We start from the raw sequence: 13096 nt of genomic DNA, 5'->3' as shown, positions 1-13096 counted from the left end.
TAAACAAAGAGAAAAACGCTATTATCCATACTAGTGTAGCGCTACAAACATAACCAAGCGTCTATGAGAAAAACTGTTTACTTTTCCTAGATTAATGTTTTAACTTGTAATACTCCACTTGCAACCATTTTAAATCAAGGCAAAACGCTGTTTCTGTCAAAAAGTGAAAATCATTGTGTCTCGTGTGAGTGTGACTGGCATGGGAAAAGAAAAGCCAACCCAAACGCCTTCCTTAATCTTTATTTTCCACAAAAAGTAAAATTTTTCAAGTCTTTGAAGCATAGTCAAAGTGAAAGTGCAGCAGGTCATTTCCCCGAAGAAGATTGATAGATGCCAAAATCTTGTAAAATGTTTGAATACCAATAATACAATGGATTAAAAGAAAAATAGGGAGAGTTAGCTAGCTAGTTTTTCATTATGATCCATCACTTTGGCTATGCAACTTGTTATTAATTTTGCTCTGGCATTCTTACTCTTATTAGTAAACAGCCATGCACGTGTGTCCATACACACTCACCAAACTGTCAAACAATGTTAATCCAAAGCAAAAGACGAAAAAACACATAAAAGGGAATAATCGTCCGGATGACGACATGACCATATGTCTCACGTACATTGACAGTGTTTCTAGCCAACTTGGATTTTATATATATACATCAAACTAAACTCTTGTTCTTGTTTTTATTAATTATTATAATAAGAATAATGAAATAATAATAATAATTGTTATTACGGGCTATCATCACATCGTGATGATGATGCAACTGGCAGTCAAACTTGCTTTTGATTAATTTCTTATACACAAGTTGAAGGTCTATGAAGACCTTAATTGGGTGGTCAATTTTTCGAGTGGTAGATGTATAGAGAATTGAACCTTTTTCCTTCCGCCCTCAATATTTTGGATGGTAGGTCGTTTACTTTTTAGCTTTTTCTCTCGACATCTTTTGCGTGGATAGGTTCCTTTTCTTTTAAATAAAGATTTGCTAAGGTAAAAATGTTTAACCTATGGATGTTGTTTATGTTATGTAACCTATATATCAATATATAGAAAGATTAAATCTTAAAAACAATATTCTCTCTTTTTTTCTTGTAATAATGATATATATAGTATGTAAGGTATATACTAGTGTAACTTCTTCATAGAATGAAGGCACCACAAAAGAAAAAAAAAAGAAAGGAGATAAAGAAAGTAAAAAGTTTGCTTAACCTCAACGCTATGATTTTCTAGGGTAATATAAGTATTAATATTTTCTTTAGGCTATAACTTGAATATGATAGTATATGTTAAAATTGGAAATACTAAGAACAATATGAAAGAGAATATGATAGAAGACAGCCAGCTGACAAAGGCAGTGAATTTTTGGAAATGTGAGTAGGCGTCTCCTTGTGGGCTGACTTTTCATGCTACTTTGCTATTCTTAATCATAATCTAATGATGTTTTTCCTTTCTAACATTGTTTAAAATAAAAATTTGGAGTTTAGCTGTTGAACTCTTTTGGCCTTAGAATATTCTCTACCCTCCAACACTCCCCCCAAAGGCTGCAACTTTCAAGGCCTTGTGAGATTCCTATTCAAACTCCACAACTCGACCATGCCAGTTGCCACAAACAAATTGCCCTCTTCCTTCAATTCTCTCTCTAGCTTGACATGGTTGGAAACAGACATTTGAAACTTGAAAGCATATATGTGAATTTAGGGAAAAACAAATTGCTGTCACCAAGGGTGTGTTCGTTTCTTTCTTTGTCCTCTTGTTCACGGAAACTGAAAGTAAATCACAAGTTGTTTCAGAATTCATTTGGCCAATTTAAGTAAAAACAGAAAAGTATTAATATCAACACATATGTACAACAATATTTGTTGTAGCTGACTCACTGTCAATTTTTCATCCTGAAAAGACAGTTATTATATATAGCCCTATTTCTTCTTTTGGCAAATTTTACTTTGATCGTTTTGTGCAATTTCATTTCTATATTATTACTTCAATATTAAAATAAGTTATAACCTCTAGAGCATGGTCTTAAATTACGACTACATGTACTATTTCATCACAATCTTTGATTACATGTACATCACAATCTTTGATATTATGAGAAATTGTGAAAAAAAAGTGATTGATGTGACCACAAAAATTCAGTGAGTAAAAAAAAGTTTTAAGCTCAAATTATACTATAAGGGTGATATTTAAAGTCTGGATTTTCAGCGAGTAGATTTGGCTTAATTAAATTGGAATAATTGCCCGAAAGTTGGACAGATTTAGATCTGGGATTCCATTACAGAAACCCACATGGTTCTGATTATCAAAAGCTGGAGAATATTTGCCTTTTACCATTGAGCAATTGATAATTCTTTTCTTTAATATTATGTTATTTTATTTTATTTATCAATTGCTGTACAAATGCAGGATATGCTACAAAGATCTTGTTGCATTTTAACCAAATCGATCAACTTTACGGACACAATGAAAGAACAGCACTTGACATGAATATTCCCTTTTGGATTTGCAAATTGTACTTCACTTTTTCAAAGGATATGCACGGTTTCTTTGTAATGCATAATTGCAACAGTACATATGTTTCTTCAAGAATGAATGAATGAATGAATACGTACATAGCAAAGTTTCGTCATTTTCTTTCTTATCACAGATATAAGAAAAGGAACAACAAAGTTACAGTAAAAGCAAAACAACTCATGCCACTATATGTTGTCTCAAATGTGTTGGCTACAATAAGAGAGTACTGTGTTTACAATATATGATGGATGCAATGCATGTTTTACGATTTCGGCTTTTCAGTTTCATGACACATGCTCTTTGTATACGCATTCAAGTATGGCGAATTGTTAAGAGCAAATTTATGCTGATTAGTATTTTGCAGCTTCACACGCCACGATGTTTTACTGTTTTTAACCATTCCGACGACTTCCAATTAATTCCATAGATATATACTATCATTTCATGAAATTTATTTGATTGATTACAAACACTATCCATAGACTACAGTGCTTTGCAATATTTGATAGTTCTCAACTTTTGTTCACTTTTCCTTTTAGCTGGGTAAAAAGGGTCAGACTTAGAGAGAACCAATAATCAATTCTAAAATGTCACAATAAAAAAAGCTAAATGGTTCAATAGAAGAGTGGTTGTCAATATCAATTATTATGCCATTAAGAGATTGAGATAAAATATGCTGTTATTTCAACGTAACCTTGAATATTAGTTTATTTCCTTTCTATTTTTTTTAAAATATTAATATCAAAGACTCCACATGATAAAAAAAGAAGATTTTTTAAGAAATATAAAAATAAACCGATAGACAAACATGCACAAACAACAATGTGAAGGAAACCGGTCTTTTTTTTTTTCCATCATCAGATCATCAGTTTATCTATAGATTATATTCTTAAGTTTCATGACATTTAGATGTCATTACATGTGTGGTGTTTATGTTTGATTGCTATTACTTAAATCCGAATTCAAACTCAGTACTTTGTTCCATCTCAACCTGACTTTGACAGGAAAAAACACTAAAAAAATAAATAAATTAGGTAGCATCATCAGATTAAAGCCAGCCCTAATTATCAAAAAACTAAAGTTAATGACTATTTTAGCGCCGGCTAAACAATGACCTCTGTAAAAACAAACACAATACACACATGCACAAAAAAAAATAAAAATAAAAATACGTTGCTGCTGTTGAAGCAGCTCCGCTCCATTACCCTTCTCTTCCACTGCATCCTCACTTCTCGGCACCCTCAAAATGAAAAACTAGCGTCAACTATGTCAATATTAAAGATAAAAAATATTTTTTATAAATATTAATTAACTCAACAGGTTGACTCTAATAATATCTTTTTAATATATATATATATATATATATAAAAGGAAAGATTTACTTACTTCAAAAGTAACTCTCAAAGAGTTACTTCTCATTCTTATCATATCATTTATTTTTTTAAGATTTAATTGTTAATATTAGTGAAATATGTTATTATCAACACAAGCAGAAAAATCATATCAGCACATCAAATAGTTGATGCTAATTTATGTTTTTCTTGTAATGAAACTTGCCTTAATCTTAATTGAGGTCGAGATCAAATGTTCCTCACCTTGTAGAAGCCGGATTGGATTGGGAGATGTAAGTTTAAAATATATTTTATGATTGAGATATTTTAACATGATTTATTTTGTGAATCTTTTATAAATTTAATGATTATATTAGTTTTTAATTTTAATTTTTAGATATTTTAATTTCAATTTTCTATTATTTTTAATTATAATATAATAATGATTGTTATTAATTATTCTGATATTTTCATATATGAAAGTATTATCATAAAATCCATATTTTATATATATATATATATATATATATATATATATTATTTGAATTAAAATATAAGTAATACCTTTAAATGTGTTTTTATTAAAAATTATATATAAATAAATTAAATTTCTTCATAAAAGGTGGGCATGCAAATTCCTCTACCCTAACAATCTAACAAAGATGGAATCGGATTTCAATTTTTGATACATTCCCCTAAACATGCACAATGCGTAGCAGGGATAGAGATCATAGGGGCAAAAAGAGTCCAGCTTGTCTCTTTGCCGTCCCATTAGGATGCTACTTCTATATTACTGGAAATAACCTAAAATTAAAACTATAGAATATAGAAGTTAGACAAATAAGATAATTCATTTCATTCATTTATGTTCAATGCATTACAAACCATACCTTAAATAGTAAAACCTAATGAATGTAAATCCTACAAGTGTTATCATCCTAGCTTAGGGTATTAGAAAGAAAAACTAAATAACATCATAAATAATATTCTAATATTTTATCTATGTCCTATAAAATATTCCAACCATTTTATTTTGGACATGAAACGCACCCTATCACATCCCTACAATCCTACCACCAATTAAGCAATCTATTATGCATCCACTTTTAGGATTTTTAAAGTATTCCTTTTTACTTGTATGAATAATTATATTGTTAGTATATCACAGTTTATTTTACCAATATAATTTCGAACTATGTGGTCAATTTAATTATCACAATTTTTATAATATTTAAAATTCCATAAACTGCATAAAATAATCTGTGATAAATTATATCATGCAAAATTAGAATAATTTTAAAATTAAAATTTCATTAAATTACTGTCTGAAATGATTAAATATACCATACAAAACAATGACAATGAATATTTAAACATCAAAATGTCATATGTTTAAATATATTAGTTAAATATTTCATGCAATCAATTTTGCGTAAATGCTTCCGTACCATAATTTAATTTGAACATAAAAAACAAATTAATAGATAATTTATAATATCATTATAGATCATGGTTGAGATTGAGAATTTATTGGTGTGACTCTTAAATTAAAATGGGGCCCTAACAGAGTACCCAAAAAAATCTCCTCTCTATGGTAGAAGATAGAATCAGCTAGCTAGGTAGAGTGCCCCTACTCCACCAATTTTAATAGTAATATAATAAAAGGAATTAGTTGATGAACAACAGTTATTGTATTTGTATGGGATTGAAATGTGTTTCTGAACACGCTTAGAGGCTGAAGAGGCAAGCACTTTGCCCTCATGGATATGGAATTGACCACCACTATAACTTCAATCAACCAACTATGCATTGCCATGTAACATATGTAACAAGATTAGAAGGATTCTCTTTCTTAGCTAAAAGCATTCAGGAAAAAAATAATTTAAAAAGCAGCACCCCACAGCACTAGTATTCTCCCTTTACTTTTAGGTGAATCAAGCATGCATTAGCTATTAATTATCCCCCTTTAATTGAGAAAAAAGGTAAAGGGACCAAGCATACGTAGAGCGAGAGCGAGAGAGAGAGAGAGAGATCAAATAATGCCCAAACGAGAAATTATTTAGTCAAGAAAATCAAGACATGTTGTATTATTACGGTAAACAAAGGTCACTATCTTGTTCTCTCTGATGCGTTTGCGGGGAAGGTCACCATCAAGAATTATATGAGCACAACGAAGTTGCACTAAGGATAAAAGAACAATGTTTTAATACGAGAAGAAATCATATATCAAATGGCCTGGTGTGTCCTTCGTTTTCTTCATTGAATTATTGGCAAATTTGGATGGGCGAAGAGAGCAAAAGGACAGAATTTCAAAACTCCCTTCCTTCATAGACAAAAGAGGCCCATATTCCACTCCGATGATTCATAATTTGAAATAGTTAATATTCATTCAATCACACGTTCGGTACATAAAAGTGTATGCGTATAAAAAGGGATCTTTGTTGTCTACCTTAACATCTATATTGACGGTGCCCCTCCTTTAATAAATTATTATTTCTTTCAGATAACTGCGACCCCACAAAGAGATGTTAATTATTCAGGAGAAGTTTGCATAAATATGCAAATCAAATCTTGTCATTTGGATACCAAATTTTAATTCTGACATCTCTTGGAAGGGCTCAAAAGCCTTAAAGAGGCTTGCATAAAAATACAGTTAATTAACGTTTTGTGCTTCGTTTCTCTTCATAAAAAAAAAAAAAAAAAACCACGGTTTTAAAACTAAGGCAGCTCTGAATTTCACTTGATTTTATCAAAATGTAAACATCTGTTAGTTAGGTTTTCAAACTCCATGGCGAGTTATGTGAGGTGCAAATAAACCAAGTGACTCAACATAAGATAAATTGATAAAATAAAAACTTTCTTCTTTTCTATCATAAAATACTCAAAATAATGATATAATAACTATTTTCCCTTCGTTAGTCAACAAAAAGAAAAAAAAAATCAAATGAAAAGGAACTATGGATTATTTCCATTCCAGAGAATAGGCCCATATGGTAAGCTATGGCCCGTGACATACGACAATTGGCCCATAAACTTTCATGTATCGAAATATTTATTTAAGAAAAAAAGTGTATCTAAATCTCTTAAACTGTGGCCATCTATTATTAAGAACTTAATAGATATGTACAGTCTTCTATGTAAAAACTTCCACTATCAAGCATCAATCAATAAAAAATTGTAACTTTCTTTTAGACAAAAGGTAGGAAAGAAAGAGGCAAGAAGATTGAAGAGAATCCAACTTGGTGAACTTCTACGATCAACATAACTTATTATTGATAATTAATATAAAAATCAATAAAATTATTGTATTGTATAAAATTATTTTACATTAATATATGACTTATTTTATCTATTTTTAATCACGCCTATTAGTAAAACTTTCTATTTAATATTTGAATACAACAATTATCAAAAGAATTGTTTCATCAGATTTATATTAAATTGTTTACAGCTTGTGAAAGTTACGTTTTTTCTGTCAAAAACAGTTATATGATCTATAATGATTAATTGCTGATGTGGAAAAATAGTGTTTTTATTTTAACTATTTATTATATTTTATTTTCATTTTCTTACATTATTAATTAATTTCAGAAATAAGTATGCATGCAAATAATAAAAATAAATAAACAAATGTACGAAGAAAAGAAATAAAAATATTTTATTTTGATTGAATGATAACAGAATAAATATAAAATAGTGTTCTTTAATTTGATATTTTACCATTATTTAAAACTTCATGTATTAAAAAAAACAATTTAGGCAAATGAACTTTCTTGCAGTTACACGCATTCTAACTCTATTCTCCCTTATAGCTGATACAGAAAATGCTGTAATTTGTGTCTATGATGAATTTCGATCAGGGCTTAAAAAGTTAAAAATTTGTCAATCACTAATACTCTGGTAGACTCTTTCTCTTTTGGGGTGTATGAATCCGAATGCGTGATATGATTGGTGATACATTTCGCTATATCTTAAAGAAAATTTTATAGAGTTATTTGTAATTATTAGAATAAATGTGTATTGAGAAAATCTTAACCATTAATTTAAGAAGAGTCATTAATATAAATATGAATGATGTCTTAAAATTTACATGAAGCCAAATCAAGCCACAAATCAAGAAATAATCAATTTTATAAATAACATTTTCCACCAAAAACTTTCTAATCTCTTTCATTCTCAAATATTTCCTTCACTACTATAAAATTTCATTCCTTCACTACTACTTCGCAAATCTTTTAACTTTGAAGATACAATATTAATTTCTCTTTTCCAACAATTTCCTAATTTACATTTTATTGAAGATACAAAAAGGCAAAATTAGACTGCTAAAGAGGAATTGGAGATGCTTTTCTAGATTCATTTGCTGTGAGCCTTAGACTAAAATTCTATGTGGATCCTCCTCATAATTTTCATATTAGGAATTGACATCATATAAAACTATAATCATTGTGTATACGAAATTGAGCCGGTAAGACACTAGAATTTATTGGCAGTGTTTGATTAATACTTTGTCTCATTAATTAAATTGTGTCAAAGGGGTTGAGAAAAAACTAATAAAGCACATGGCACGCAAATTAAATTCACACGCTAGCTTCTAGAAGGGGAAGTTTTGTTTATTTCCCTTCAAACACGTAAGTTGAAATTGATACCAGTATTGGGAGATGGAAAGTTATACCTTAGTTTATACAAAATGAACAGACTCAATTACGTTGTTTATGTTGATGTAGCTACCATGCAGGTCCAAGTTCAAGTATATATGTCATATAAGAATATTTGAAAGTCTATGGAAGAGACAATTATTAATATTGCATGTTATTCTCTAAAGTACAATACACTCAGAACCATTTCCTTAATAAGGCTTTAGTGTGCGTGTGTGTGTTTTATTCTGCTTTAGAGTGTTTTTCATAGAAAGAAAAGAAACATATAAAAAATAAGGTAAATAAAATAGAAAAAAGAGAAATGGGGTGAATGTAAATAAGTGAAAAAATTGAATAAAAAAGAAGAGGGTTTGGTTTTAAAAAATAGAAAAAGAAATATAAAAGAGAAAAATAGAGAAAGGAATAATTCTTAAATGAAACAAACACAGCCAACAAGTATTATGAATATTTCCCTTCAATTTCTCATCATTTTAGCATGAAAATATTTTTAATATCAACCACCTTTTTAATTTCTCTTGTTGCTAATTCATCTCAACTAAATAACCCTACTTTTTAATATCTCTTGTATTCTCTCTTCTTAATTTCTCACCTGTTTTATTAGAGAGAGAGAAAGTGTTAAAAGATATTTGAGAGATCGAGGGAGGCTAAAGAAACAGTCTCTAAGCACAATTTGCACGAAAATACTAATGTACACGTGATAATTAGCTAACATTTTTTTTATCATCACAGTTACTGCCTAACTTGAAATGTTTATTTTCCATTGTCGGCGATGAACAGAGTTGACAAAGGCTGACACGCAACTGAATGTGTTCTTGTGGCCATTCCAACTCCAAGTAGCCCAAATGTTAAATTCTAAAGCCACCACCATTAATACGCCGAGTTTGCCGAACAAGTTACATTTTCTTTCTTTCCCTCTCAAACAGGATTCCAACGCATAATGTGACAATGTTAGCGTGACCATAGAAGATATGTTTGCAAAACCTGATTGAAATTTTATATCCGAATAATTTAAAATATTATTAGTAAGGTTAGAATTTATAATTACTACCGACGCTATTGGTGTAAGTGACAAGTTCAAGAGTTTCTTAGGTTTAGAAAACAAACAATGTGAGAAGAAAATGAGTTGATAGTATAAGATATTTGTTAGTAAAGAAAATAAAAGCTAAAGAAATTAAAAAAAAATCTTTTTCCTTATTTTTTATGTAGAAAGAAAAAAGTTAGTTTTTAAAATTTCAGAAACATCTCCAATAAAATAGAGAAGTGTGTAAATTAGTGGATTTTAATTTTGATTCTTGTTTTTTTTTAACATTTTGATTCTTGTTCTAATATCATACGTACTCGTTAACTATTTTTATGTTAGAAGACTTCCCAATTTGCAACACCCACTAATGTACTTTAACATCTCTAAAAAGATTATATCTTTAAATAAATGTCATTTATCTACTTTAGAATGTAATTTTAAAGAATAAAAATGTATAGTGACTGTGGATTTTAGAGGGATAAAAATGAAAGATTGATATGTTATGGAACTAAAATCAAAACTCAATTGTACTATGTAATCCATGTTTCCCTCTGCTTTCCATCCAAAATCTGACCGAGTCTAAAAAATATTATGAGTTGGAAGATTTTTTATTGGTTCCTTCACTTCTTAAAACAATCTAAATGGAGGAAGGAATAGATAACTTTGTTTTTTCCGTTATTCCTTAATATATCCTCCCCTTTTACTTGTGGATCCAAACAAAGTGTAAACAATTCAAAAAAAAAAAGTGTAAACAAAAGTGTAGTGTTAGTAATCATTTTGGATTCAAGTTGTGTTAAAGAAAATGTTCAGAAAGCTTTAACTCAAACGAGTTCACCCATGCATCTACTAACCTCAGATTATTCATTATTACTAACAAATTATGTTATGATTAAAGGGAAGATCGAGTACATCAGAATTCATGTATCATGTATGTCATCGAAATAGGCAGCCAAATTGAAGGCTCGAGAAAGTGATTCTTAATCAACACTTGGGAAAATTACAAAGAAGAAGATTAATCAGACAACATATAACGGTCAAGCTAATAACTAGCTATCAAGGAATAAAAATGAAAAATTAGATTAAAAAAAAAAGCAATATAATATAATGTCACAAAACTAAAGAATAACAAAGGGGTATCAAGATCAAGTCATCATAGCCATAAAGCCCCAGCTTTTTTGAGGATAGGAACCAATTCCCCAGAGATATGAGTAGCCATGATCCTATCCAATCCTCCAAACAACTTACCCCCTATAAAAACCGTAGGAAACTGCACCTTCCCCTGTTGTGTGTTCCCATCATCACTACGAATTGTTGCTTCCAGTTGCGTGGCAACACCCTCTTCATCTTTCTCCTCTACCTCATAAACCGCAGGGTTAACACCAAGACCAAGAAGCAAACGCTTCACCACGTGGCTCATGCAACACCCTCTTCTCGCAATCACTATAACGGCGTTCTCAGAAACCATGTTGAGCACCATTTTCATCCCCTCCTTCTCTTTTGGTGAAACAAGAACTGAAGAAGAATGAATATTAATAGTATTATTGTTGTTAACAATAATATTCTTGGTCTTCTTATCATCATCGTTGTGGGAATGAGTAATTAATGGGAGTGGGGTGAAGTGGGTGGTGGGGTTATGGAGATGGCGCCATGATCTATAGGGAATTGCTTGATGCATGATGATGATCTTAGTAAATGGTTGTGGGTTGTTTGTGGTTATGGGAGGTTGGAAGAGAGGGTGTGGAATTAATATAAATGGTGGTGGTGGAAGAATTGAGAATTGAAAGGGTCATAAACTAATAACTCGTTACGTCAACAAAAACATAAATTTTCCAAGTCACGCGGTGTACGTGGTATTTGTATTTGGTCACCTTGTTGTGGCTGACGTTGTAGGTTATGTCACCTTCCTCCTCTGCTTTGCATTTTGTGTACCTATTGATTTGGACGGCGCCCAACTTGTCCTGCTCCATGTTTAATCCCAAATAGTACTAAATGCCTTTTTTCTATTTCTATTTCTAATTCAGTCTCAATCCAATTCTTCATCTACTTACTAAAGTACAAAAATATACGACTTAACTATAAAATCAATATATATATATATATATATATATATATATATATATATATATATATATATGTTTAGAGACTATGACAATAATAATTGATTAAGTTTAGAAACTTAAACTTGAAACTTAAATGTTTAGATATTTTCTTAATTTTATAGACTAATATGATAACGGCATACTTTTCCAATGATCAAAATTGTGATTTATTTGAGATTTACTAATATTATGCTTGACGAAGTGAAAGTGGACTCAAATTTTCTAATAAGAATTTGGGTTCCATTTTTTACATAGAAAAAATATAGTTGGGAAAATTAAAAGTAGTCAATTAAATATTTTAATAAAAATTATTAATTATTGATAAAGTTGATAAATATTTTGTATGCGTAACATAATAATAATAATAAAAGAATAAAATGCAATTAGTGTTCTAAACATTCCATCTACCTGTTTCTAGTCTTAAAACTTAAAAGGGCATAGGTGAGATACTTTGCTTGCATCCTTATTTATCCACGTCGTTTTTGTATTCGGCGTTATAGACATGGTAGAATTGGACTTAAAATAATTTAAATGATACCTGATTTGTGATTGAATGTTTTATAACCTGCATAAACATTACACTCAACTTTAATATTTTAATGGTGTGTTAAGTTTTTTTTCTCTTTCGTGTTATAAACATTATTTTTAAATTTTCTTTAAGAAATACCAGTTTTTTTCCTCTCGTGAGAAACTTTAATAACATTTTTAGCAAAAAAAATATATTTTTGATTTGTTGATGCAATTATTCTAAATATTTTTTATACGGGACGTTTCTTAGAGGTATTGGTTAGGATTTGTCTAAAGAAATGAAAATTAGAAAATTATTAATACATTATATTTCCACTGCACTTTAGTTTATGTTTTAACAAAATAAATCTATTTTTTAATTTCTTGTCCAAATCTTTTTTTTTCAAGTGTATTAGTTAATGTCACTATTATATCTTCATTATGATTCATAATATAAACTTTTATTTTATTAGCTTTTTATATAAAAAAAAACGCTACATAAACACTACATACTACTAATTAATGAAAATTTTGTTTATCAAATGCTACTAATAAGGTAAAACAAATTTTTCGGTGAGTAGAAAAAATTAAAAGCTATTTTAAATGAAGTGCAAAAGATAGCCTAAATAAATTTATCTTTAAACTTGCATGATTCACGTTTTAGCGCCCTTTAATACTACAACTACAAGTATTCTAAGTATAAATCCAACTTTTTTTTACACAAGTATAAATCCTACTAATGCTTTGTTTGTTTTTGTTTTTTTTAGAGGAACTAATGCTCTGTTGAAAAACTAAAGATTCCGAAAGAACATGACATAAAAGAGTAGGGAACTACATATTATTTATTTCACATGGGCGGAATTGGACAAATATAAACAACAAGAAAAAAAGCTAACAAATGCAATGACTTTATTGTTGATACTAATTGGTAAACTATTAAAGGTTGTTCGATAAAGTGAAAAAAAAAAGAA

General features: G+C 29.5%; 1 protein-coding gene across 1 annotated transcript; it reads right to left on the bottom strand.

Moving 5' to 3' along the window:
• Positions 1–10450: 10450 nt before the first annotated feature.
• LOC114374804 (glutaredoxin-C9-like) lies at positions 10451–11331 on the bottom strand. Its single transcript, XM_028332498.1, has one exon. It carries the CDS (start codon positions 11192–11194, stop codon positions 10670–10672), a length of 525 nt encoding a protein of 174 aa, XP_028188299.1. The 5' UTR covers positions 11195–11331; the 3' UTR covers positions 10451–10669.
• Positions 11332–13096: the final 1765 nt, after the last annotated feature.

This window comes from Glycine soja, chromosome 11 (genome assembly GCF_004193775.1).
Source record: "Glycine soja cultivar W05 chromosome 11, ASM419377v2, whole genome shotgun sequence".
NCBI classification, from domain to species: Eukaryota; Viridiplantae; Streptophyta; class Magnoliopsida; order Fabales; family Fabaceae; genus Glycine; species Glycine soja.
Note: the sequence above shows the minus strand (reverse complement) of the source record. Positions and strands in the feature narration are given on the sequence as shown.